This window comes from Chanodichthys erythropterus, chromosome 13 (assembly GCF_024489055.1).
Source record: "Chanodichthys erythropterus isolate Z2021 chromosome 13, ASM2448905v1, whole genome shotgun sequence".
Lineage (NCBI taxonomy): Eukaryota > Metazoa > Chordata > Actinopteri > Cypriniformes > Xenocyprididae > Chanodichthys > Chanodichthys erythropterus.
In genome coordinates, this window is record NC_090233.1 from 33,682,357 (window position 1) to 33,709,804 (window position 27,448).

General features: G+C 37.3%; 3 protein-coding genes across 6 annotated transcripts; 2 read left to right on the forward strand and 1 right to left on the reverse strand.

Annotated features, from left to right (window-relative positions):
* Positions 1 to 89: 89 nt before the first annotated feature.
* dph7 (diphthamide biosynthesis 7) lies at positions 90 to 5,318 on the forward strand. 3 transcript variants are annotated; one of them, XM_067406387.1, is made up of 9 exons: positions 90 to 495; positions 602 to 738; positions 1,217 to 1,304; positions 2,010 to 2,104; positions 2,190 to 2,347; positions 3,546 to 3,618; positions 3,743 to 3,808; positions 3,964 to 4,136; positions 4,637 to 5,318. In XM_067406387.1, exons 1-9 carry the CDS (start codon positions 355 to 357, stop codon positions 5,053 to 5,055), a joined length of 1,350 nt encoding a protein of 449 aa, XP_067262488.1. In that variant the 5' UTR covers positions 90 to 354; the 3' UTR covers positions 5,056 to 5,318. The 3 variants fall into 3 exon arrangements, with proteins under 3 accessions (XP_067262488.1, XP_067262489.1, XP_067262490.1); XM_067406388.1 differs by having other exon boundaries at positions 2,193 to 2,347; XM_067406389.1 differs by having other exon boundaries at positions 605 to 738.
* Positions 5,319 to 5,658: 340 nt separating this feature from the next.
* On the reverse strand, positions 5,659 to 7,691 carry mrpl41 (mitochondrial ribosomal protein L41). The gene is made up of 2 exons (XM_067407938.1): positions 7,621 to 7,691; positions 5,659 to 6,337 (listed from the first exon to the last, which is right to left on the reverse strand). Exon 2 carries the CDS (start codon positions 6,307 to 6,309, stop codon positions 5,902 to 5,904), a length of 408 nt encoding a protein of 135 aa, XP_067264039.1. The 5' UTR covers positions 6,310 to 6,337; positions 7,621 to 7,691; the 3' UTR covers positions 5,659 to 5,901.
* A 2,024-nt stretch (positions 7,692 to 9,715) lies between these two features.
* Positions 9,716 to 25,849, forward strand: pnpla7b (patatin-like phospholipase domain containing 7b). 2 transcript variants are annotated; one of them, XM_067407246.1, is made up of 36 exons: positions 9,720 to 9,841; positions 10,722 to 10,765; positions 11,080 to 11,154; positions 11,252 to 11,336; positions 11,424 to 11,506; positions 11,607 to 11,695; positions 11,784 to 11,924; positions 12,046 to 12,205; positions 12,316 to 12,396; positions 12,487 to 12,615; positions 12,887 to 12,967; positions 13,072 to 13,237; positions 13,428 to 13,514; positions 13,648 to 13,733; positions 13,857 to 14,012; positions 14,104 to 14,181; positions 14,273 to 14,478; positions 15,672 to 15,803; positions 15,943 to 16,066; positions 16,534 to 16,647; positions 16,736 to 16,811; positions 16,885 to 17,034; positions 17,276 to 17,339; positions 17,850 to 18,018; positions 18,278 to 18,460; positions 19,260 to 19,378; positions 20,335 to 20,491; positions 20,572 to 20,688; positions 20,804 to 20,873; positions 20,952 to 21,068; positions 21,295 to 21,443; positions 23,165 to 23,317; positions 23,395 to 23,511; positions 23,595 to 23,676; positions 23,763 to 23,911; positions 23,991 to 25,849. In XM_067407246.1, exons 2-36 carry the CDS (start codon positions 10,724 to 10,726, stop codon positions 24,057 to 24,059), a joined length of 4,056 nt encoding a protein of 1,351 aa, XP_067263347.1. In that variant the 5' UTR covers positions 9,720 to 9,841; positions 10,722 to 10,723; the 3' UTR covers positions 24,060 to 25,849. The 2 variants fall into 2 exon arrangements, with proteins under 2 accessions (XP_067263348.1, XP_067263347.1); XM_067407247.1 differs by lacking the exons at positions 23,395 to 23,511; positions 23,595 to 23,676; positions 23,763 to 23,911; positions 23,991 to 25,849 and adding an exon at positions 22,159 to 22,313 and having other exon boundaries at positions 9,716 to 9,841; positions 23,165 to 23,297.
* The last annotated feature ends 1,599 nt before the right edge of the window (positions 25,850 to 27,448 follow it).

Below are 27,448 nucleotides of genomic sequence, written 5' to 3' on the forward strand. Positions count from 1 at the left end.
CTGTTCACCATAAACAACAAGGGCGCGATTTAAACGCTCAGCCAGTCAGACTTCAGCCACCCGGAAGTTGTTGAGCCATTCACGTCCTGTTTACCTCTTAAAAACGATAAAAGGAGAAGTTACACGAAAATGTATATGAGTTGGAAACTTATATTTGAAATGAAGCTATTAAATTTAATGTAAATTTAATGTATAAAATGATATAAAATTTAAATAAATTATTGACTGACAGCTGGTCTGCTGTGCTGTATGAAGGGATCATAGACCGACAGCACGCGTACAGTCATTTCTTGGTCACTTAACTTACAGCTGTTATCAATTCTAAGTTGCTTCATATTATGCCGAGCCGCTTCAATGGGTTGGCAGTCTCGAACCCGAACCCTGCAAGTGTTTGACACGGAGTTAAGCGCTGATACCGTGGAGTGGTGCCCATTACCACAATGGTCTCATGTTCTGGCATGTGGCACTTACCAACTTCAAAAAGGCGATGATAAGGTAATGCAAAATATCTTTCGGCTTTATTTAATTATATTTTGTGTGTGGTAATCTTAGTTGTATCAACTGGTCACTTATAAATTTAAACAGTGTTTTCTATTAACAGCAGACAGCAGACGACTCTACTGCCCCGAACAGAATCGGTCGACTTTATCTGTTTCACTGTAATCCTCAACCATCGTTCATTCCTCCACTGACAGAGACTCAGAGAATAGACACTCCTGCTATACTCGACCTCAAGTGGTCAGTCAGTCTCACTATTCATTCTGCTCACTACAATTCACTTTTAACTTACACTATTACACACTCTATGTGTATATTGTATTGAATTTTGTATAATTATTCTGTGTATAAAATATGCATATTGTTTGTGATGGCATGGATCCACACCGTATGTAGTCTGGACAGATGGTCAGTTCTCCAAGTAGTGCTCACTGCAGAGCCAAATGACGTCCAGCTCTAGCTCTCTGGACGTCATAGGTTGAGCTTGACCTTGTCCAACTCCACTTCTTTGGATCTAATGGGTGGAGGGGTAGAGTTATGGGTAGGGTTAGGGTGTGGTTGAACCGTTTTGCTCCAAATTACATCTGTCTAGCACAAATTACATCCAGAGATGGCGAACTGGACCTCTCGGTCCACCGATGGCTCTGCAGTGAGCAGCCTCTCCAGTAATGGCATGAATGCTGAATCAAATTCTTATAGCCATGTTTGAATTCCTCAGGTGTCATGTGCCAATATCAGAGCGTCCATTGTTGGGTATGGCCACTGCTAGTGGAGAAATCCAGCTGTACAAGCTCATGGAGCCTCAGGTGACCAATCAAACACATGCTGCATGAGGAGATGTAAATTCAAGGACTGTGATAGATATAATAAAAGTTAAGCTGTATTGACGGCATCAAATATTATTTCAAGTTAAATCCAGCCACTGGAATGTTGTTGGAAATGCATAACCAGAAGTTCATCTTATCAAGCACTTTAACAACAATAAATGATTCACATTATAAGTTGAAAATATCCTGTGTGAAAAACAATAATTTATTGAGAGGAAAAGGAAATATGATTTCAGTGTCTTGATTTAGTTTTTTACACATTTGAATTATATTAGATAATTAAAATTACCATTAATATTAAACATATTAAAATAACATTATTATTATTAAAATTAATTATAGTAAATATATTATATTTATTAAATCATATATTAAAAAATTAGGGGGGATATGATTTTAGTTTCTTTATTTTTGTTTTTAAAGCATTTTAATTCAGTTAGATGATAATTAAAGTTAAATATTAATACCAAAATTATTAATAATTAAAAATGAACTATACATTTTATATTATTATATAACTATAATAATGCATATATAATTGAAATCATCCTGCGGCCCCTTTGGAGCTTTGGACCCTAGTCCCCCTAACATTGTAGGCATTAGACATGTTAAGATGTTTTATTGCTGTATCATTGTTTTTACTTCATAAAGTGTCTTTTGCCTGTTTGACTGTGTCCTCAGTAGCAGGGCACCTGTGGTCTAGAGTGTGAGTTGAGAGCAGAGTTGGGTCCTGACAGACTGGCCTTGTCTTTAGACTGGTCCACAGGGAGAGGTGAGAGGTAAGGTGCGCTCATTATTGATGGACTGGTGATTTGTCATTGCATTTGTCTCTGTATATAATAGTTATTGTTGTCTTTTTTTTAGCAGCGATGTGCGTGTGGTGTCCAGTGACTCAAACGGCTCTCTCACAGTGCTGTCTCTGGGGGAAGCCAGTTTAACTGCTTTGTGTCAGTGGAAAGCTCACGACTTTGAAGCCTGGATCTCAGCGTTTAGTTACTGGGATACTCCGATTGTTTATTCAGGTATGAAGAAAAAGAGCAAGCAAAAGGAACTGTTGTCACTGTGGTGCTGTTACATGTATCGTCATTGTTTTAGTGTTATTATTGATAACTAAAACTAAATTGTTTTTGATAATTGATATAAAGCTGAAATAATGTGTAAATATTAGATGAAAAACTTAAACTAAAAATGTTAAATTAAAAATTTTGCCTTGGCAACTAACTGAAATAAGTTGAAGTACTAAAATGACTAGAACTGAAATATTGATCTGAGCTGATATGAACTAACAATGAACAGTTATTTTACTGCCTAACATTAACAAAGATCAATAAATACTTAAATGTGCTGCTCATTGTTACTTAAAGGGATAGTTCACCCAAAAATGAAAATTTGATGTTTATCTGCTTACCCCCAGGGCATCCAAGATGTAAATGACTTTTTTCTTCAGTCGAACGCAAATTATGATTTTTAACTGCAACCGCTGCCGTCTGTCAGTCAAATAATAGCAGTGATTGGGAACTTGAACAATAAGAGTCGAAAAAACTTCCATAGACAAATCCAAATTAAACCCTGCGGCTCGTGACGGCACATTGATGTCCTAAGACACGAAACGATCGGTTTGTGCGAGAAACCAAACAGTATTTATATCATTTTTTACCTCTAATACACCACTATGTCCAACTTCGTTCAGCTTCCGGCTAGTGAGGTCTGATCGCGCTCTGACAACGGAAGTGATGTCTCGCGCTCATTGAAGTATATGGGCGAGACATCACTTCCGTCTTCAGAACGCGTTTTTGACCTCACTAACAGGAAGCTGAACGAAGTTGGACATAGTGGTGTATTAGATGTAAAAATTATATAAATACTGTTCGGTTTCTCGCACAAACCGATCGTTTCGTGTCTTAGGACATTAATGTGTCGTCACGAGCCGCAGGTTTTAATTTTGATTTGTCTAAGCAAGTTTTATTTACTGTTATAGTTGAAGTTCCCATCTACTGCTATTATTTGACTGACAGACGGCAGCGGTTGCAGTTAAAAATCATAATTTGCATTCGACTGAAGAAAAAAAGTCACCTACATCTTGGATGCACTGGGGGTAAGCAGATAAACATCAAATTTTCATTTTTGGGTGAACTATCCCTTTAATGTTCATGCATTAACTAATGGGTAACACTTTACTATATAATAAGGTCCCATTACTTTGTATATTTGCTGTCTCAGGTGGTGATGACTGCAAACTAAAGGGCTGGGATCTGAGAATGAGTCCGTCTTCCCCCACCTTCACCAGCAAGAGGTAAGACAGTAGCTATGATTTTTCATCCACCAACATTACTTTTAGCATCTTAATTATGTTCTATGACCGTTTTAATGCCGTTCATGCACAGTCAAGGTGAATAAATACTGCTCTCCTGTCTCAGACACACTATGGGAGTATGCAGCATACACAGTAACCCCCATCGAGAACACATACTAGCCACCGGGAGGTAGGAGGCAACTGAAAATATAAAACATTAATTATAAATAAATAAAAATAAATGAAAAGAGTCTGTTGTGATAATGAGATTATTCCCTTAGTTTCTGCTGAAGCAATCATCAAAAACACAATATTTCAGTATACATGTTTTTGTCCCTCTTGTAGCTATGATGAGAACGTGTTGCTCTGGGACGAGAGGAACATGAAGCAGCCTCTGAGTGAGACTGCAGTGGGTGGCGGCGTGTGGAGACTCAAGTGGCACCCCAGTCAAGAGCACCTGCTGCTAGCTGCATGTATGCATAATGATTTCCATATCCTCCACTGCCAGAAAGCTATGGGTAAGAATTACTGTTACTTGCCGCTTTCAATATCAATGATAAATATGTCCACTACCGTTCAAAAGTTTGGGGTCAGTGATTTTTTTTTTTTTTTTTTTTTTTTTTTTTTTTTAAAGATATTTCTAAAGAGCCCTTAAAAAAATATATATATATATCTCATGGTTTCCACAAAAATATTAAGTAGCACGACCATTTTCAACTTTGATATTTATAAGAAATTATGAAAGAAATTATCATGTGACACTGAAGACTGGAGTAATAGCTTTGTCATCTCAGGAATAAAATATATTAAAATAAAAGTTATCTTAAATTGTAATAATATTTCACATTATTAGTGCTAATACTCCTATATCTGATCAAATAAATGCAGCCTTGGTGAGCATAAGAAAATTCTTTTAAAAAACATTACAAAATCTTACCAACCTCAAACTTTTTAACAGTATTGCAATTTACAGTTCTTCACAGTAACTTTTGTTTCTCCCTAATATCCACACTTGTAGAGGGACAAGATGCACCATGTCCTGTTCTGGCCTCTTATATTCTACACAACTCTTTAGCATATGGAGCAGACTGGTCCAGACTCCCCCTAAGCAACTCCATGCCCCCCTCTCCTCAAGAACCTCCCCAAACCAGCATTGGGCTCACACAGTCCACAGGTCATCTCAGGATCCAGTATGAATCGCCCACTGCCAGCTTTGATACCTCTTTGGAGGATGATTCGGGGCAATACATACCTGACCATACCTGTCTTTTACCTGAAAAAAGTCCAGTTCCAGACCCCTTCACCAGCCCTGACAGAGATGCCCAGTCTCTGTCCTGCCTGATGGCTACCTGCTCTTTCTACGACCACATGATGCACGTTTGGAGATGGGACTGGAGCCCAGAGAAAGAAAAGATGCCGTCGGAACCCTCTTCCTGAACACAGTTGCTATGATGGGCTGTAAAACCCTTTTGAGATGAGCTTATTTGAAACTGCTCATTTCAGTGCAGTGTTCTGCTGGAACATCTGCAGTATTGCTTTGTATTCAATATATGCAATTTTGGAATATCTGTATTTCAACTGATTGTTATTTTCTGACTATGTTTTAGCTAGAAAATGTAAAGAACATTTTTCTAAAGGTATTAGCCCAAATTTAGTTTTACATTGAGAACTAAACAAAGACTTTTATAACAAATAAACCATAATCATATTTAAAAATACAAGTGTCTACATTTATTTCTTCTGTAAAATAGTTTTTCCGAAGACAGCGGTTTTAGATCTTTTAAATTCAACAGGACCTTCATCCTAAAATTTAAAAGGCATTTAATAGTTTTTACTTGCACTGTAATATTATAAATATTTGGAAAATATTTAGTCTCTGTTAAGTTACATCGTTACATTTTCTTTTTCTAATCGTTACAGCACTGTATTTTATTTCCTCATTTTGTTACTTTATTTAATCAAAAGTGTATTTATTCTTTTACATGTATTTTTTTTATTATGGTTTTATTCTTTTATTTTTTACATTTATTTTACACTTTTTCTGTAAACATTTCCACAGAGCCCCAGGCCCGTTTAAACCCCCTGCTCTAAGGAATTATTCATTGGCAACGTATCAGTTTTTTTTAAGGGCTGAACATTTTTCATTCCAGTACTTTTCAATCATATTCTAATGAAGAGCCGAGTATGAAATGGTTTTAATCTTTAATGACGTCTGTTCATGGAAAATTTTAACAAAACATCACACATTTGTTTACAGTCCAATGCAAATCACTAAAAGTCCATCTAACGAACAAAGTTCTTGGGATACAGCTTGAACAGCTTCCCATCCTGTGTTTTCTCCAATCCGTATTTCTCAAGGTTCTCCTCATTGAAAACCCCTTCCTCAATGTCTCTCTCGATCTGTGGGGCCACCACCTGACTGAAGAGCTTCTCTGGAGTCATGGGCTCTTCAGTCCCTGCTGGGGTCTTGTATGACACATAGGGTTTCAGGTTAAAGCCTTCCAGATTAGGCACCACAAACTGTGGTATCATGGCCTGTACAGGTATGAACTTTCTGCTGGAAGTGAGGACTCCAGTGGGTCTGGCGCCTCTGCTCTTGTAGAATGTCCTGGGCCCGCGCTTGCTCGTGAACTCTGCCATTCTGTCCGCTCCTCTCAGGAGCCCCCGCGTCAGCGCCGACAGCACCCCCATTTAAGAGTGATTTATCTGCAGCAGTAACCTGTTTAAAAAATTATATTTTAAACAACTTCATAACATTATTCCTGTAATTTAAGTACATTTCGCACAATCTCGCATCATTATTTCTATACATTTTACACAATTTCATCATTTTTTTGTTATTAAATTGCTGTTATTTCAATGAAAATGCATTTCGTCCTTCTTTGGGTGAGATCCCATATACATTGACTGTGATTGTACAGTAGTAAAAAAACTGTAGCAATTATGTTTTTTGGGCAGAAACTGATTTAAATAAATTACAAATGAGTTAACAGCAGAGCAGGAGATGCTCCATGTGCATTTGTATGTTGGTAGTTAGTATGAATACTGCCAAGAATTCTTTGAAGAATGACAACAAAATGATACAACATTAACATATTTTTGTAGGTCATCTCACTGCATTCTAGTTAACCCCTTCAGACCCTGCGTCCATTGGAATGGACATCATATGGATTTTGGTTTAAACAAATAAGACTTTATGTTTTTAGAATATAAGTACCGCCTGGTGACTGATTGGACCCTGATCTACCAATCTCAATGAAAGAATGATCCATAACTTAATCTGATTGTGCTTCAGGCATCACAAAAGACAGGCATGGCTAACCAACTAGACAGGAGGAGCTCCTTTTTTTTTTACTTTGAAGATCTATGTTCATTTCATCATCAACTTGTACCTATTATAATCTTAATAATATCAAGTGATAATTTTCAAAGTTAATTTGAAAATCTTTCAGAGCTGAAGAACAGGATTATTTTTAAAGTTTGATAACCATCACAATTTTTTTTTCTGATTTTGTCTTCTACGTTGTGATCATAAGCTGTCATTCAGTTTTTCATTAGTTTTAGTGAAAATCAGAAATAGCAAATGTGAAATGAGTGCATACACTGCAACACACACACACACTGATGCCCTGATGCTATATGCACACAATCATATATTTATCAAAAACAGCAAGTACACACAACACACCCACAAACACACAGGGACATATACACAAATATTCCCATTCACCCACTGCAAACAACAAAAATAATAATAATTTTCTCTACATTATTATTGCATTGCTCTTTGTTACAGTGTTTTATTTTCAAAATCTTCAATGTTATAGTTCACATATTGTGTTTTAACTCTAGCTCATAAGAACTGTGTAGTTAAAATATACAATCACTTTTCAGAAATCGCGATAATGTCATCCGTTAGACAGTCGAAATAATGAAAACGTCGCTAGCCACATAAAGTAAATGAAATATCATGTAGAAATAGATAAAAATACACACACTAACCTTGAACGGTGTGCTACTGTATGTGCTTTCAAGAAGATCACTCTATTCCCACGTTAAGCGTGGTAAAGAAATCAACTGTGATTGGTCAGATCAGTCTGAAGACAGCCAATAGGATCAGCGAATATTGATTAGAAGCCTTACGTCTGTCCTAGTCTGTCAGTGTTGCCATGTCCGTTTGTTATGTTTTTAGCTTATTTTCTAATAGGCTGTGATAAATTTCCCATGGCCAGTCACTGGTATATATATAAACGAAGGACCCCCTTCAATTTTTCACTCTTTGTTATATTGCAGCCATTTGCTAAAATCATTTAAGTTCATTTTTTTCCTCATTAATGTACACACAGCACCCCATATTGACAGAAAAACACAGAATTGTTCACATTTTTGCAGATTTATTAAAAAAGAAAAACTGAAATATCACATGGTCCTAAGTATTCAGACCCTTTGCTCAGTATTTAGTAGAAGCACCCTTTTGATATAATACAGCCAAGAGTCTTTTTGGAAAAGATGCAACAAGTTTTTCACACCTGGATTTGGGGACCCTCTGCCATTCCTCCTTGCAGATCCTCTCCAGTTCTGTCAGGTTGGATGATAAACATTGGTGGACAGCCATTTTTAGGTCTCTCCAGAGATGCTCAATTGGGTTTAAGTCAGTGCTCTGGCTGGGCCATTCAAAAACAGTCACGGAGTTGTTGTGAAGCCACTCCTTTGTTATTTTAGCTGTGTTTTTAGGGTCATTGTCTTGTTGGAAGGTAAACCTTCGGCCCAGTCTGAGGTCCTGAGCACTCTGGAGAAGGTTTTTGTCCAGTATATCTCTGTACTTGGCCGCATTCATCTTTCCCTCGATTGCAACCAGTCGTCCTGTCCCTGCAGCTGAAAAACACCCCCACAGCATGATGCTGCCACCACCATGCTTCACTGTTGGGACTGTATTGGACAGGAGATGAGCAGTGCCTGGTTTTCTCCACACATACCGCTTAGAATTAAGGCCAAAAAGTTCTATCTTGGTCTCATCAGACCAGAGAATCTTATTTCTCACCATCTTGGAGTCCTTCAGGTGTTTTTTAGCAAACTCCATGCAGGCTTTCATGTGTCTTGCAATAAAGAGAGGCTTCCGTCGGGTCACTCTGCCATAAAGCCCCGACTGGTGGAGGGCTGCAGTGATGGTTGACTTTCTACAACTTTCTCCCATCTCCTGACTGCATCTCTGGAGCTCAGCCACAGTGATCTTTGGGTTCTTCTTTACCTCTCTCACCAAGGCTCTTCTCCCCTGATAGCTCAGTTTGGCCGGACGGCCAGCTCTAGGAAGGGTTCTGGTCGTCCCAAAGGTTTTCCATTTAAGGATTATGGAGGCCACTGTGCTCTTAGGAACCTTAAGTGCAGCAGAATTTTTTTTTTTTTTTTTTTTTTTGTAACCTTGGCCAGATCTGTGCCTTGCCACAATTCTGTCTCTGAGCTCTTCAGGCAGTTCCTTTGACCTCATGATTCTCATTTGCTCTGACATGCACTGTGAGCTGTAAGGTCTTATATAGACAGGTTTGTGGCTTTCCTAATCATGTCCAATCAGTATAATCAAACACAGCTGGACTCAAATGAAGGTGTAGAACCATGTCAAGGATGATCAGAAGAAATGGACAGCACCTGAGTTAAATATATGAGTGTTACAGCAAAGGGTCTGAATACTTAGGACCATGTGATATTTCAGTTTTTCTTTTTTAATAAATCTGCAAAAATGTCAACAATTCTGTGTTTTTCTGTCAATATGGGGTGCTGTGTGTACATTAATGAGGAAAAAAAATTAACTTAAATGATTTTAGCAAATATATATGCAGCAGATATATATCATTATTGATTACTTTTTAAATTATTTTTAGTAAAAAAAAAAAAAAAACCCGAATTATTGAAAAGGTATTGATTTGCAGTTAAACAGTGAATGGCTTACTGTATGTTTATGCCATAGGTTTATGTTTGAGAACTTTTGATCAAGGAAATTAAGCGATTGTCCTGTCTCGATAATCCAAATGCCCTAACGAAAGAAACTGGGCTCGTTTACGCATGTTGAATCCAGTCTATGGTTGAATCAGACTGGGAGGGTTGTTTTTCTTTCAGGATCTGGCAACACGTGTAATCGGTGAGGATTGACATTGTGAATGGAATCCCTGGGAGACTCTAAAGTGCACTGAGAGTGACAAAAACAGAGTTTGGAAACGCCGTTCAAAAGGTATATTCCATTTATTTGTGGGCATTATTTGCATACAGGATCTCAGCGTTATACAATCAAATCATGTTTTTATAATCTTGTTAGTTACAGTTAGTTACAGTGATTGACAAGGTATTTGATTACAAGTGCGTGTTTACGGCCACGGCGTGTATGTAAACAACACAGCTGTGTTTAAGTTACCTCTGACCCAGAGCCACATCCCTCCTGCAGTCCTGAACCAACAAAATTCTCATTTTCAGTGCTCTTCCTTTTGTGTAACACACTTAAAATTTAAGTTTTAGTTTCACCTTCATTCTGCGTTGAGCGTTTGACTTTTCCTCCTGGCAGAGGGTCTCAGTAAATCACACCAGAGGGTGTCAGATTGCAGTGAGGAAATCAATCAGTGTCAGATGGTTCCCTGACTCAGGTTGTTGCAGGTCTATTTGACAGAATCCCTACCACTGCCATTTTTATTTGTAGTTTGGTAGAATGTTTTTGGAATCATTAAACATTATGGGAATTGAAAAGAAACATTAGAGCTGAAATACCTGCTAAATTTGATTCTAAACAGTCAGTAATGGTGTCAACAGGCCATGGCCACATTGACATCCTGGGAGATTCAAATTGCATATATTTTCCAGTCACACTTGTTGCTATGACACATTTTGGAATATGATCTGCTATTACATTAAATTTTAAACCATATTTATTAGAAACAGGTATTATGTAACTATTTTAACCTTGTAATTAACAGTGGGTATCTGAGGGTGAAGCATGTACATAAAAATGTTTCATGCCTCTTTAATAGACATTGCATATTTTAAGAACATTGTGAGTTTAATTCAATTTTTTTTTCTGTCTGTGTCAAATGTGTTTATTTCTGTTTTATCCTGTCATGAAGATATGGCAGACAAAGAACAAGATGATATGTGCAGCATCTATCCGGTAAGACAGCTTAAAGCAAAGGCATGCTATTTATTTACTATTACTATCAATTTTTCTTCTAAAGTGACTTGCAGTACACTATTTAAAGGGACAACCCCATTAGAGTAAACTGGACTTTGTCCAAAAGCATTTGTCTTGTGATTTACACAATGAAACAATTGAACAAGACTGTGATCAAATGACTCCCCATTTCCCAGATCAACCTCATTTGAGATTGAAGCAATAACCTTTATGTTAGCAGTTTTGCCCTTGCGTTGTATTTGCTCAGGCTCTCTTTTCACAATCACAATAATCACTATTTTTGTCTATTCTAGGTAATGCTGCCATCTGGGAGTGAAATCAAGGCTCGTGTGCAACACTTCATAGAGGATCAGTTGCAGAGCACCATGGTATATGACAATTCCACGTTTTAGTGAATCAGTCGTCTGTAATGTTTGTCTCACAGACAATGTTTATTCATTCCTTTGTTCTCATTTCATAATACAGTGGACTGGAGTGCTGATTGGAGCTGCTGTTGCAGTTTCACTTATCAGTATTGTTGCCTTTTTTCTGTACAGAAGGTACAAGGCTGGTGAGTGTTTTCGCCACTAGGTTTATACTTGTTTGATAAGCATTTTGAGAGAGTGTTTCACAAACTGTTTTACTTTTGATTTTCCAGGAGAAGAGCAAAATGAAGGTCCTAAATATCGTTTCAGAAAAAGAGACAAAGTGATGTTTTATGGCAGGAAGATAATGAGGAAGGTACTAAAACTTCCCAGTGTTACTTTCATCAAAACTGTGGTTGATATTATAGTCATGTGATGATTTTAAAATTTCAGTATTGTTATTTGTGGCCATTCAGGTCCAGACCTTGTCCTCACCACCCACCGCAGGTCTAGTATCTCAAAAGCGAACCAGAAAAAGAGCAAAAGTTCTGTCAATAGCTCGCAAGTATGTTAAAAATTAAGAAAGAACACACATTTGAAAGCAAATCCATATCCACAAAATCATCTTAACATCCTATTCATCTCTTGATCAGAATCCTGCGTATCCGAAAGGAGCCACCAACCCTGCAACCGAAAGAACCCCCTCCTTCACTCTTGGAAGCGGATCTGACTGAATTTGACATGCAGAACTCTCACCTGCCCTCTGAAGTCCTGTATATGCTGAAAAATGTGAGGTTGGTACCTTGTCATGCCATCTTACAAGAGCTATCGATTTTTTTTCCATAATAAACAGTGCACAGAATCCAAGGACCAATGATCTGACAATGTTATATATACAATATATGTGTTTCTTAGGGTTCTGGGTCATTTTGAGAAGCCTCTGTTCCTGGAACTGTGTCGACATATGGTGTTTGTGCAGCTGCAGCAAGGGGAAGGATTATTCCGGCCAGGTGACATTGATGACAGCATCTTTGTGGTGCAGGATGGGCGTCTTGACCTGTGTATCCATGAGAGTGTAAGAGCCAAACGGTCTCAGTATACCTGTTTTTTAATCAGGTTTATGTTCTGCATATTATATAGATGTACCACTTTATGACTAAGCGTTTTTTGCTTTCTCTGGCTCAGGATGGGACTGAGGTTGTGGTGAAGCACGTTTTGCCTGGAGACAGTGTTCACAGTCTTCTCAGCATCCTCGATGTCATCACTGTAAAATCCATTTGGCCTTGTTTTTACCCACTCTGATGTGCAAATGTCTGTATTTTGACCTGTTTTCATGCCCACTGACTTATTCTGCAGGGTTATCCAGCTCCCTACAAAACCGTCTCAGCCAGAGCAGCAGCCCCAACTACTGTTCTCCGGCTCCCTGCACAGGCTTTCCAGTCCGTCTTCGAGAAATACCCAGAGACCCTAGTCCGAGTTGTTCAGGTATAATCTAAATCATAATATACACTACTGTCAAAAGTGGGGGTCGGTAAGACTTTTAAAAAAGTTTTTGAAAGAAGTCTCTTATGCTCACAAAGGCTGCATTTATATAAAAAATACAGTAATATTGTGAAATATTAGGTTTTAAATGTTTGTTTTAAAAAGTAATTTATTCCTGTGATTGCAAAGTGGCATTTTCAGCAGCCATTACTACAGTGTTTTTAGAAATACCTGCTTATTCTATATATGACGGGGCATTGCTTTTTTTTTTCAGATTATCATGGTGCGACTTCAGAGAGTTACCTTTCTTGCCCTTCACAACTATCTGGGCCTGACCACAGAACTTTTCAATCCGGTTAGATGATATAAATCATTTCTACTTTTGGAAAATATTTTACACTATTACAGTATTTATTACAGCACATATGTTGAATAGTCCATTACTGTCACATCATGTAGGAAAGTCAAGCTGTTCCACTTGTGTCAGTGGCTGGTGTTGTAGGAGAGGCCAGTCCAGGCAAAGGACTACGCAGACACTCACAGACAATTGAGGAAGTGTCTGACAAAGTCTCACAGAGGTCCTTGGACCAATACAGTGACACGAGTCAGATGTACAGAGGAGAGGGTATGATGTGTTTACTTAGACATGTAGTTAAATGCAAATATTTGCTGTTAAACATTTATATATAGAAATATTAATGCAGACTTGTTGTGGTATATGACTTTCCAGTAAAATTTTGTTCAAACTATGGTATTACCCTGTCACTAAGAGTTATAAAACAGCTTGTGAGTCTTACTTGCTCTTTTGTTTTCAGATGGTGGTAAGCCCATCCATACAGAAACTCCAAATGCTTTATTTAGGAAGTCTCGCTCCCTGTCAACCCCTTTTGACAGTGCACATGGTAGTGCTTCACCATGCACCTTTTACAAAATACCCAATACTAACTTTCTCCCCAAATATCATGCATCCCTACCTAGCTTGAATGCATTCATACTGGACATTTTTGAGTGTGGTAATATGTGCTTATCTTACAGCTGGGTCTCCTGACCACAATATGGCCTGTGACAGAACAAGCATTACAAAAGAGAATGCCCCTTCAAGTCCGATTGTCATTCATAAGGTACCTTGGCATCATTTTATCACAAATTCAATTAAGAAGCCATAAACTGCCCTATTTTTCCTCTCACGTTTGTTTATATTCTGTACATTGCTTGTGTGTTTTTATCTCTCATCCGCACTGAAGTCTATTAGGAAGAAGTCGGTGACTTTGCAACATTCTCCTTCAGCTGTGTTTCACTACTCAGACACTGGGGGTCACTCCAGCCACATCCATCACTGTAAAGTTAATGCCATTTTCCAAGCTGCCAAGAAGGACTTGCTCAAGATTATACAGCTTCAGGTCAGGCCACATTACTTATATTGCTCAAGTTTAATATAGTTATACTATTTGTAATATTGCCATGGTAGTACAACAGTACTTTGTGCTCCAGGATCCCAGTCTTCTGGAAGACAGGGTGACTCTGAGACAAGTTAAAGCGGGCTCTGTGGTTGCAAGTGAGGGAGACCAGGTAAAAAGTTACCTGTCACTTTGACTCCCCTCCATTTTTCAGTAACAGTGTAATCCATTGTGAATCCATTTCTACTTTGTGTCTGTGACAGGATGTGAGTGTGCAGTTTGTCATCTCAGGAGCTCTTCATGTGTACCAGAGAATGATTGACAGAGAAAAAGAAACATGTCTTTTTGTGACTCACCCTGGAGAGATGGTGGGCCACCTGGCTGTTCTCACAGGAGAGCCTCTCATCTTTTCTGTGCGTGCCCACCGTGACTGCTGCTTCCTGTCTATCTCCAAAGCACACTTCTATGAGTATGTGCACCAAATTTCACTTAAAGCAAATGTACTGAGAAAAATCTGAGAAAAATTCATCATTTGATACTTTCAAGCAGTTATATAGTAAGCTGATCTGATAAAAGATACCAAGCCATGAGGTCTTTCCCCCCTTGTTTCCTTTTGGGTTTATCAAAACTTACTTGGTTTTTAGTGTAGGTGTTTTCAACATTTTTAAAGGAACACTCCACTTTTTTTGAAAATAGGCTCATTTTCCAACTCCCCTAGAGTTAAACAGTTGAGTTTTACCGTTTTCGAATCCATTCAGCTGATCTCCGGTTCTGGCGGTACCACTTTTAGCATAGCTTAGCATAGTTCATTGAATCTGATTAGACCGTTAGCATCGCGCTTAAAAATGACCAAAGAGTTTTGATATTTTTCCTAACTTGACTATTCTGTAGTTAAATCGTGTACTAAGACCGACAGAAAATGAAAATTTGCGATTTTCTAGGCCGATATGGCTAGGAACTATACTCTCATTCCAGCGTAATAATCAAGGAACTTTGCTGCCGTATCATGGCTGCAGCAGTGCAATGATATTACGCAGCGTCTCTCACAAACGTCTCCATGGTTGCAAGGCACGTTCCCTGTGCAAGCAGGGGCTCACGGGCGCTGCGTAATATCATTGCACTGCTGCAGCCATGGAACGGCAGCAAAGTTCCTTGATTATTACGCTGGAATGAGAGTATAGTTCCTAGCCATATCAGCCTAGAAAATCACAACTTTTCATTTTCTGTCGGTCTTAGTACACGATTTAACTACAGAATAGTCAAGTTTTAAATAGGAAAAATATCAAAACTCTTTGGTCATTTTTAAGCGCGATGCTAACGGTCTAATCAGATTCAATGAACTATGCTAAGCTATGCTAAAAGTGGTACCGCCAGAACCGGAGATCGGCTGAATGGATTTGAAAACGGTAAAACTCAACTGTTTAACTCTAGGGGAGTTGGAAAATGAGCCTATTTTCAAAAAAAGTGGAGTGTTCCTTTAATCACCTTTTAGCTTTTTTGTAGGTCATAAATCAATAATAATATAATTATACAATAAATAAATACATTTAAATAAAAAATAATTATATAACAATTATAAACATGTTGTTTAAAATATTATCAAATTAAGTATAGCATATCAGAACACTGATTAACATGTCAACTGTGTAACTTATACTCTAGGATAATGCGTGCTGAGCCTCGAATGGTGTTACATGTCGCTCACACCGTGGTACGGAGGGTCTCCCCCTTTGTCCGACAGATTGACTTTGCCCTGGACTGGATGGCACTGGAAGCCGGACGGGCTGTCTATAGGTATGCACACTTTTTCTATACAATATCTATACAGTTCCAGATGTGGATCTGGATCTCAGATTTACTGCTCACTGCTTTTATTTTGTTATAATCTGAGAATGCATGTAATACTTTACTTTTTCTTTTTTGTCTTTCTCAGACAAGGTGATAAGTCAGACAGCACTTTCATTGTTCTGAGTGGCCGCTTGCGCTCTGTCATCATGAAGGATGATGGGAAAAAAGAGCTTGCTGGAGAGTATGGACGGGGAGACCTCATTGGTGTGGTGAGTGGTGACATGTATATATGTATGTATGAATATTTCTTATTTTCTATTACTTAATACTAGAACTAATTTTACTCATTTAAAAACTTGATTACTTTTTTGTTTCTGTGTCTGTTAGCTTTTAGCCTATCTAGTATACTTTTAAAAGTTGCCAAAATAAACTTTTATAAGATATATTTTAAATGCACAGTATTTCTACTCTGGGTAAAATCGCCCATTTTGATGAAATCTCCTGTTCAGGGCCACATACTTACTTATCCTTATCTCTAGAATGAGAATTTCCTCTCCTCGTAATACCACCTTCTACATAGTTTCAACAGCAAGTAACAAACTGTGGGCTGTTGACTATTTATAAAGGCTTTACTAAGAATTTCATTACAGTAAAGAAAATAATTTTGCTATTGTAGGATCTTTAAACAAATGTTGCTGCAGTTTCCATCTGTTAAAAGTATGTGTGTTGGTGTTAGGTGGAAACTTTGACTCATTTGAACAGAGCCACCACAGTCCACGCAGTCCGAGACTCTGAACTGGCCAAACTGCCTGAGGGAGCTCTCAACTCTATTAAGAGGAAATACCCACAGGTTAGACCATCTAAACATTTTTATAAATTCATTAACACATCTCATGATATTATTTGCATATATATTAACACGTCACGCTCTTTCATAGGTTGTAACTCGTCTGATTCATCTTCTTGGGCAGAAAATCTTGGGTAACATGCAGCAAGTGAATGATCCACTATCAGGTGTGTGTTTGTGAAACATTTGTGTGTGTTTGCATTTTGTATTTTCTCTAATGAACACTAATGATCTCCACAGTTTGTAGCCTGGGTTTTCGCACCCCAACCAGCAAGTGGGACACAGGTAACCCAGCCGCCAATCTGTCAACGGTCGCCATTCTGCCTGTTTCTGAGGAGGTGCCTTTGACTGCCTTCACGCTGGAGCTGCAGCATGCTCTCAGTGCCATTGGTCAGCTGTTCCCTCCTTAATTTGCCTCAATGTTATATCTTAACGTCATATCTTAAAAATATGTCAGTGTCATTGTTTTGTCTCAAGAGGTACATCAGTAATGTTTTTTTTCCTAGGGGCACCTTTATAAAAAGCTACTTAATTGTTCTAATTGAACTAAGGCCTAATCCTGGCTTAATCTAAGCCCTGTCTGTGAAACCAGGCCACTAAGTCTTAACTAACTTCATTTTGTTTTGATTAGGCCCCACTTTGCTTCTAACCAGTGATATCATCAGACAGCACCTAGGTGTTGCAGCCTTGGACAGGTGAGATTTTCATACAGTACTTGCATACTGTGTATGCATTAAAAGTGTGAAAACATACTTTTATGCATGTATAAAGACAGTATGCCATCTGGATTTCACAGACATTTTCACATAGGTGTTAACATCTAGCTAAATGCTTTACCTCAAAAATGATTTTTAGGGCCTACTTAACTCTTAGGTTCACTGAAGCAACTTTGGCATTCATTACCATCTTCCTGCAGCTGAAAAAGAGAACAGCCACATTGTGCAGGAGATCATGGGCAACATTGGCTGAAAAAAAGGCACACTTTGTAAATTCACTGACTAGAAACCCACAAGATATATCATCAAGGCATCTTTGACATGCTATTTTTAATGTACTATGATTTAGGGTGCACTAATTCTAATATTGCATACCATTTAAGATGGGTTTAAAAATTTAGATTTTTTTTTAGTGACATTAGTCAAATGTTGTCTTTTTGTTTCCTGTGATTTACTGTTCATATGGATACTTTATTATTTCCTTTTCAGTGTTCATGAGTACCGTTTGTCAAGCTGGTTGGGTCAACAAGAGGACATCCACCGGATTGTTCTATATCAGTCTGACAGTTCTCTGACTCCTTGGACTCAACGTTGCATCAGACAGGCTGACTGCATCATCATAGTGGGTCTGGGGGAACAGGAGCCCACTGTGGGAGAGGTGAATTATCATTAAAAAGGCTTGGTGTATAAAGAAGTAAATAGTACTTTTGAAGAATACTTTTAAACAAACTCAAGAAAACTCACATGAGATGAAGACTCCAGTCATATCAGTAGCCTCATAAAAATGATTTATTTTACATAGACGGGATTTCCTTACAGGGGCCAACATATTGATATGAATTAATTTAATTTCTGCATATACATTTCTATTAAATGATTTGGTCAACAAAGCTCTTTGGCTTTGTTTGTGGTGTCAGCTGGAGCGTATGCTGGAGAGCAGTGCCGTGAGAGCTCAGAAGCAGCTGATCCTGTTGCACCGTGAGGACGGGCCTCCACCCAGTGGAACAGCAGAATGGCTCAACATGCGCAGCTGGATCTCTAGACATCTGCACCTGTCGTGCCCTCACAGGGTCTTCTCCAAGAGGAGTCTACCCAAACTGGTACCACTGCTAACATTCTGCTGTTTTTGCAAAATGAATGTCAATATGAATGTGAATGTCAATATCAAGCCACAGAGAATCCATCTATTTTCCAAACCACTTGTCCTATGTAGCGTCGCAGGATGAACACATTTTTATGTTTGAATATTATTTATAGCAGAATGTCCAATTTGACAATGATAGTTCATAAAAATAAATATTAATTTATAATGCACCTTTCTTATTCTCAAATACATAAAACATCCACACACACACACACACACACACAAAACATAATACATGGTACATTCATTCTAAGAACAGTAATTACATTTTAAAAACTTTATTAAAAAGGTGTGTTTGGAGCAATTTCTTAAAATAATCAAATTAAGGAGCTTTGTAGACCAACCAAGAGACCAACCTTTCAATCAAGATTTTAAAGTAAGATTTGCAGTGAGTAATGAGAACATTTTTTTAAGCAAAGCTATCATATGGCTTCAGAAGAATGGTGCATGAGTTGTGTAGACTACTGTGACTATTTTATGATGCTTTTATAGTGCTTTTTAGTCCTTTTTTGAGCTTGACAATACCTTGGGCTGTATTACAGAAACATGCTATCTTAGAACCCTACCCTATCTTTTTAGTAACTTTTCAAATTTTAAGTCAGCAATTAAGATAGGAAGTTTCTATAAAACAGGCCATGCTGGTCCCCATCCAATTTTATTGTAACGTGAACATTCTTCAAAACTTTTTCTCTGTCTAATCTAATCATTATCATCTCTTATCCGCGCAAACTCCCACTTTCCTCCCATCCTGTCAGAGAGAGATGTATCAGCGGGTATGTGAGAAGCCTCCCGACCGGCATTCTGACTTCTCGCGTCTGGCTCGGATCCTGACAGGAAATGCTATCGCTCTGGTGCTGGGAGGAGGGGGGGCCAGGTACAAATCTATCTTGCCCTTCATCACCAATAATTCTGTTCCTCTTAAATCCACCTGGCCTTCTGCCAACACCATTTCTCACTTGAATAATCTAGTAAAAGCATGTTGATGTTAGTGGAACATTGACTGATTTTCCCCATACTTATTCAATCATTGTAGTCCAATGGTCTCTTGAAGTGTATATCCTTTGCACTATTACAAGTGTCTTGTAATTTTGTGCCCATCAACTAATCATAATATAGTCATTTCTAACCCATTAGTGTTGTTTTGGGGTTCACATCCTCAGCATGTCTCTCGATGATAGCGACACTTTGTCTCCTCTCTGTCCCTGCCTGCTATCAGTCGTAATCAGCGACTTGTTAAAGGTGGGTCAAAACATGATATATATAAGGGGCATAAAATCCGTTATCTGTCTAATCTACTTTCACATAGTGGTGACTTAATTTTTCAATTGTGTAATTCTGTTACTGCAATTATGAATAGCATGTTAACAATAATTGTGCTTCTGCAACCATATATGCTTGTCATCTTGACCTTTTAAATCTTTTTATACGGGCTTTGTTTACAAAATGAAGTATGATTAAAGGTGAAGTGTGTAATTTAATAATAACAATAATAGGTTTCCCAAATCCTCCTGCCATCCTTTTTGGTCTGCCTGGTCCGCCAGCAGGTAGCCCCACCCCAAACTCATGCCATTCGTTGATCCAGAAGTTGACATGTCGAACCACTCAAACACAGCAATGTTTGCAAAGCAACACAGGACTAGTGTTCACACTCTTTAAGGAAGTCAGCCTACAAATGCCTGACTTTTAGTTGTTTTTACTTGTTTTACACTGGGATGAGAGATTAAAAAATTACTCACTTTACCTTTAAAATGCTTTATAAAAAGATTATTCTGTCACACAATGCACAAGTAAGAACTCTAAGCCCATGTGTGAATTTGAAAACACCCACAGAGGCTGCTCTCAGGTGGGCATCATTCGGGCACTGAGTGAGGCAGGAATCCCTGTAGATCTGATTGGCGGCACCTCCATTGGTTCCTTGATAGGAGCACTCTATGCTGAAGAGCGAAGCGTCAGTCGTATGACAATTAGGGCACGCCAGTGGGCCATGGTGAGTCCTCTAAGAACTGAACACTTAAATTCATACATGTAGAACCATCATTGAGATTTATTTTTCTATGTGCACAATAGGATTTTGGATCCATATTTAAGAAGATCACAGACTTGACCTACCCAGTGACATCCATGTTTACTGGAGCATCATTTAACTCCAGCATTAGTGGAATCTTCCAAGACAAACAGATTGAGGTTCAATTGATTGGCACTTGCCACTGCACAATACAAGCTATTATAAACAATTATATAAACATCCTATTCTTAAATAAGTCTAAACTTTGTGCATATCTCTTTTTTTTTATAATAGGACCTTTGGATCCCATATTTCAACATCACTACAGACATCACTGCCTCCTCCATGAGAGTGCACACTTATGGTTACTACTTCATCTCTGTACCTTGTCATCTCCATCTCATCTTTCGTGACAGATTTTAGCATGTACACTCTTTTTTAGGCTCTCTGTGGAGGTATGTGCGTGCCAGTATGTCTCTATCTGGATATCTTCCCCCTTTATGTGACCCTAAAGATGGGCACTTGCTCATGGATGGAGGCTACATCAATAACCTACCTGGTTAAGTGCCTTATTGTACTCTTACATTGCAAAATTACAGTTTATTATAGGCGTTACATTTACAGTTTTTACCTGTAGAGCCATGTATACTATATAGCAAATCTCATATGGTTGATCATTTATATTGTTGCCAGCTGTAGATCTTATTGCCTGGATCTAAACTGCTAAATGTAAACTATAAAGCATTAAGATTTCATAAACATTAACAGTGTAAATTTCTTTAAAGCTGACATAGCTCGCTCCTTGGGTGCCAAGATGGTGATTGCCGTTGATGTCGGTAGTCAGGATGAGACCGATCTGACCAACTATGGAGACTCTTTATCTGGATGGTGGCTGCTATGGAAACGCTTGAACCCGCTGACAGAAAGAGTAAAGGTCAGATATTTGACAATGATTGAATATGTGATTTAAAAGGGTTAGTCAATTAAATCTTATATGAATTATAGGTAAAACTTCAGTATGGGGAACAAATATCACTTTTAACTAGTTGCTTATTAGCCTGCATATTGGCTGTTTATTAGTACTTATAAAGCACATATTAATGTCTTATTCTGCATGACCTTATTCTACATCCCTTTATTCTTCCCAATACCTGAACTTAACCACTACCAACAACTAGCTTACTAACTATTAATACACAGTAAATTAGGAGTTTATTGAAGGAAAAGTCATAGTTAATAGTGAATGTGTGTTCCCTATACTAAAGTGTTACCGAATTATACATACATACATACATATATTCTTTTAAAACCTTATTAATTTAAAAAAGAGTGTTTCTCATCATCACCTTACTTCCCTTCATTCATTGAACATAAATTTATTTATTTTTTTTTTTTATCAAAAAATATGCATTTTTTGGTAACACTTTATTTTAGGGTCTTTTAACTAGTTGCTTATTAACATGCATATTACTAGAATATTGGCTATTTATTAGTTCTTATTAAGTACATATTAAAGGTGCCATCGAATGAAAAATTGAATTTACCTCGGCATAGTTGAATAACAAGAGTTCAGTACATGGAAATGACATACAGTGAGTCTCAAACACCATTGTTTCCTCCTTCTTATATAAATCTCATTTGTTTAAAAGACCTCCGAAGAACAGGCCAATCTCAACATAACACCGACTGTAACAGTCGGGGTTGTACGCCCGCAATATTTGCATATGCCAGCCCATGTTCAATGCATTAGACAAGGGCAGCCAGTATTAACCTCTGGATCTGCACAGCTGAATCATCAGACTAGGTAAGCAAGCAAGAACAATAGCAAAAAATGGCAGATGGAGCAATAATAACTGACATGATCCATGATATCATGATATTTTTAGTGACATTTGTAAATCTTCTTTCTAAATGTTTTGTTTGCATGTTGCTAATGTACTGTTAAATGTGGTTAAAGTTACCATCGTTTTTTACTGTATTCAGAGAGACAAGACTGTCGTTATTTTCATTTTTAAACACTTGCAGTCTGTATAATTCATAAACACAACTTCATTCTTTATAAATCTCTCCAACAGTGTGTAATGTTAGCTTTAGCCACTGAGCACTATCAAACTCATTCAGGATCAAATGTAAACATCCAAATAAATACTATACTCACAGGAATTGATGCATGCATCCAGTATGAATGACGAACACTTTGTAAAGATCCATTTTGAGGGTTATATTAGCTGTGTGAACTTTGTTTAAATGCTGTTTAAGGCAGTCGCGAGCTCGTGGGCAGGGGAGCGGCAGATTTAAAGGGGCCGCACGCTAAATCGTTGCATATGTAATTATGGCTGAAAATAGGCAGTTAAAAAAATTAATTAAAAAAAAATCTATGGGGTATTTTGAGCTGAAACTTCACAGACACATTCAGGGGACACCTTAGACTTATATTACATCTTGTTAAACTAGTTCTAGGGCACCTTTAATGCCTTATTCTGCATGACCTTATTCTACATTCTTAATCTTACCCAATACCTAAACTTAACAACTACCATACTAACTATTAATAAGCAGTTTATTGAGGGAAAAGTTGTAGTTAAAAGTTTATATGTGTTCCCTATTCTAAAGTGTTACCCATTTTTTTCAAATTCATGACTTCGAATCCTTTAGGTGTTGAACATGGCAGAGATTCAGACCCGTCTGGCCTACGTGTGTTCTGTGCGTCAACTAGAGCTGGTAAAAGACAGTGATTACTGCGAGTACCTTCGTCCACCCATAGATCGCTATGGCACTTTGGATTTTGGCAAATTTGATGAGATTGCTGTGAGTAGCCTGTCATCCTCATAGAAACTTCTGTTGCCTTGGCTTTGACTGTAACAACAACCTTTCTGGTGTTGCAGGATGTTGGCTACCTGCATGGGAAAACCGTGTTTGATGTGTGGTGTCGGAGTGGAGTGAGGGAGACTATGCTCAAAGACCAACATCAAGAAGAATTCCACAAATCTAGGAGCACAAATGTAAGAGGGTTTGAATGAACTTGGTTTATCACAGCATCAGGCTGTTTCCTCACAAACTAATGTCATGATTATCTGTCGTTCAGGTGACCTGTCCCAATGCTTCTTTCACTGATCTGGCTGAAATAGTGTCCAGAATAGAGCCAGTGAAGCAGGCCGTTGTGGATGGTGAGGACTAGACCATCTTCAGTCATGTCCTTTTTCCAAGTTCTTTTCTCATCTTTGTGTTGTTTCTCACATTCTCTCACACACAGAGGAGTCTGAGTACCAGACAGACTATGATGAAGATGCAGTACTGTCAGACTTCGATTTGTCCAATCCAAACAGTGAACACAGTGATCATACTGAAGAAGAAGAGGAGGAAGAGGAGGAGGAGGAGGAGACAGCAGATACGGCTGACACAGTAAGATAACTGCAAAGATGTGTTAGTTATGTTTTAGTATGGTTAATCATAATATTAAGGATTTTTAACTTCCAAACAGGATGATGACATGGAGATCAGGACAAGGCGATATCGAGCACTCAAACACAGTAGCCATCATACCACCTGACCTCAAATAATTCTTTTCCAAGATGTTTTGATGTTTTTTTTTTTCTACAGTAGTATGAGCCTTTACACTAGGCTGCATTTATTTGATGAAAATACAATAAAAACAGCATTAGTAGAAATATTACCATTTAAAATGAATATTATCTATTTGAATATATTTCAATATGTCATTTATTTTTGTGATGGCAAAGCTGAATTTAGAGCTCAAGAAACATTTCTTATTATTATCAATGTTGAAACCAGTTGTGCTGCTTAATATTTTTGTAGAAATCATGATGCATTGTTTTTTCAGGATTCTCTGATGAATGGAAAGTTCAAAAGAACAGCATTTATTTGAAATAGAAGTCTTTTGTAACATTATAAACATTTTTACTGTCACTTTTGATCAATTACAGTTCTTTAAAATTGTAATAATATTTCATAGTATTGCTGTTTTTATTGTATTTTTGATCAAATAAATGCAGCTTTGAGAAACTGGTAGTATATAAGGGGATTTTAACAAGTGACATTATCAGTATTGACTTACTTGAATTGTTAGTAACTAACAGGTAATCAGAAAAGGATCTTAATAGAAGCAAGTATTATGGTACTTCTTATTCCTTTAATTTCCCAAAAAATGATAAATGAAATTGTGGTCTAACAGTATTGAGCCCTAGAAATCAATCAGCCAACACTGAGCTCTTTCTGATTCCAGTATTGATACAAATCTATAAGTGCTGTTCTTCCTTTTACATTTAGTATTACACAAGGTCAGTAATATTCGAAAAAATATTTATATATTCTTCATGCAAACTGTCAATGCAACCTCAACACAGTTTTACTGTGAAAAGATAAGCTGTTTTGTGTCTGTAATATTATCTTGTTTGTGAAGTTAGAAGCAGTGTCATAAGAAAGTCTGTCACTTTGAAGTTTCATCTTTTAGAGAAAGTAGTTCAAACGGTGTAACCAGGAGAGAAGGATGAACTAATAAATTTAACTGTGAGAGATATTTCAGCATTTATAGTTATTTATATGTCATTCAATCGCTATATAAACAACTTTTATTTTGGGTTATAGGTAAATTGTTTGAAGCAGTTGATAGTATTTTGCAATGTTTTGTATTATTTGGCCCATTAAAAGTTCAAAATTGTATACATTTTTGGTTCATTGTTTAATACTAGATATCTAGTATATCACATCATGTGGAATCATTTTCATAGTTTCAGATTGGATTTCATTGTATGAAAACATGTGTTAGGCTTGTCTCATGTATCTCTCCTATCTGGACTTTTAGTGTTTTCCTCAAAAATGGGGCAAACAGGGTAAAATTATTTTCAGGACCTTGGACAAGGCCTTAATATTAAACAAAATATTTTCAGTTCAGTTTGGGGAATACTTAATGAAAAATGATTCTGCAATTTAAGAAAAGAGATATGTTTGTTTTGAGATGACCAAAATCATCAGGATATTTAGAGCAACACTTCTCAACCTTTTTAACTCCAGGGTCCTCTATTGTCTTAGTTAAGATGTAAAGATCCTCTATACACAGGTCCTCATATTTCCTCATATATACTACTGAAAAATTATGACAAAGGTCAGTGTTTTCAAACCTTTTTGTTTTTTATAGTTGGCATGAGTGACTGTTTTTTATTGATCTGGAACTCCATGAGATATCTGAAATTTGCCTCCTGGCAAGTGTTTGATTTGATTGATGAATGAGCTGATTAATATTGAGGTGTCTCTCCTTTATTTGAGCCTTTCACTTCCAGTTTTCTTTATTCAAGTTTCAACAATCTAATTGCAGGTAAACGTTCTGGCAACAACAGTTTAGGGATTTTGAAAGGCAAGTAAATATATTGTTCATAAGCTGTAAATGGCCTTTTTTGTGGAGACACAAAATTTCAGAAATTTAAAAATAGCTGGAAAATAAAGACGCATACACTACCATTCAAGGATTTCGGGTCGGTAAGTGTTTTTTAATGTCTTTAAAAAAAAAAAAAAAAAAGTCTTTCATGCTCACCAATGCTGCATTTATTTGATCAAAAATACAGTAATATACATATAAAACTAATATTGTGAAATATTATTATAAGTTAAAATATCTGTTTTAATATATTTTAAAATGTAATTTATTCCTGTGAAGGAAAAGCTGAATCTTCAGCATCATTACTCCAGTCATCAGTGTCACATGATCCTTCAGAAATCATTCTAATATGCTGATTTAGTGCTGAAGAAACATTTCTTCTTATTATCAATGTTGAAAACAGTGCTGCTTAATATTTTTTTTATGAAACCATGATTCTTTGATGAATAGAAAGTTCAAACTAACATTAATTTAATGTAGTTTGCTAAATATGAGTATTAATTCTTTTTAAAAGTGCTACTGACCACATTTAAATGTTGTGGTGTACATGTGGTATGTATGTTCTTTAAAATATGGACTCAATACTGTAAAGCTGTCAACACTGTAAAATTATGTGTCTCACAGAGGGGAATGATGAACTAGTCATGATGAACTCCGTATTATAATGAATATTTTTAGCACATCATATTTTATAACTGACAGTGTTGACCCATATTGCATGTTATAAAGGCAGGAGGTTCCACCAAAACTTAAAAGAATACCTCTCAGCTTGTTAGTGAAATGAAAGACCTGGAGGAATCACTGGAAATAATCAGTATGCCTCACACAGTCTTCCGTTTGCGGCTCACCGCTCCTCTCATTAAAGACGACTAACTGCCTATCCATAACGACTTACTGCTTTAGACCTGCATGGAAATGAAATAAAAGTGTCACTCTTCTGATTTACATTTTAAAGGGACTTCAGTCTCAGAAGCAAGAAAAACAGGAAAAATCAAATATATACCAAAACCTGTGCCAGCATCTGGATTCTTGTTTTTATCCACTGTAATGTGCATCTCATGCCTTTTTTCTGCCTTCAGGTTGTAAGAGAGTCTCTAAATGGGCTGAAGCTGAGCATAAAGGAAACACATTTTACGATCTGTAATGATAAACTGATGTGCTATGCAGCCTTCCGGAGTCTGCTTTATATGTTCCTGTAAAATTCAGTTCTGAGAGAGAAGCTAGAGACACACCAGTCCAGATGCAAGGTGGGCTGACCACAGTCACAGAACTTTTCCCTACACATCCCCTACTACACAACCCTCATATCTGCATAGACTTCTATAGCACAAAAAAAAGAGTATCATTTGAATATCTGTCTTTAAATGCTTGATGTTTATTTTCATTCAGGAATTCTCTGAGGTTTATATCTCTTCTATGAGGAGGAACTCTGAAGGATTTTGAGGCTAATCTTAACCACATCACACTCGGTACATAAATAGAATCTCTGTATGGTTGACAATGTATATCCATGAACTTTTATTTTTCAGCATTAAAATGATATACAG

Bases quoted from the DNA above. Each gene is read 5' to 3' on its own strand.
- dph7 (XM_067406387.1), top strand. From the start codon at position 355: ATGGGTTGGCAGTCTCGAACCCGAACCCTGCAAGTGTTTGACACGGAG. The intron at 496-601 runs GTAATGCAAAAT...TTCTATTAACAG, and splicing joins TTCAAAAAGGCGATGATAAG to CAGACAGCAGACGACTCTAC. The intron at 2,105-2,189 runs GTAAGGTGCGCT...TCTTTTTTTTAG, and splicing joins TCCACAGGGAGAGGTGAGAG to CAGCGATGTGCGTGTGGTGT.
- mrpl41 (XM_067407938.1), bottom strand. From the start codon at position 6,309: ATGGGGGTGCTGTCGGCGCTGACGCGGGGGCTCCTGAGAGGAGCGGAC.
- pnpla7b (XM_067407246.1), top strand. From the start codon at position 10,724: ATGGCAGACAAAGAACAAGATGATATGTGCAGCATCTATCCG. The intron at 17,035-17,275 runs GTCAGCTGTTCC...TGTTTTGATTAG, and splicing joins GCATGCTCTCAGTGCCATTG to GCCCCACTTTGCTTCTAACC. The intron at 17,340-17,849 runs GTGAGATTTTCA...TTTCCTTTTCAG, and splicing joins GGTGTTGCAGCCTTGGACAG to TGTTCATGAGTACCGTTTGT.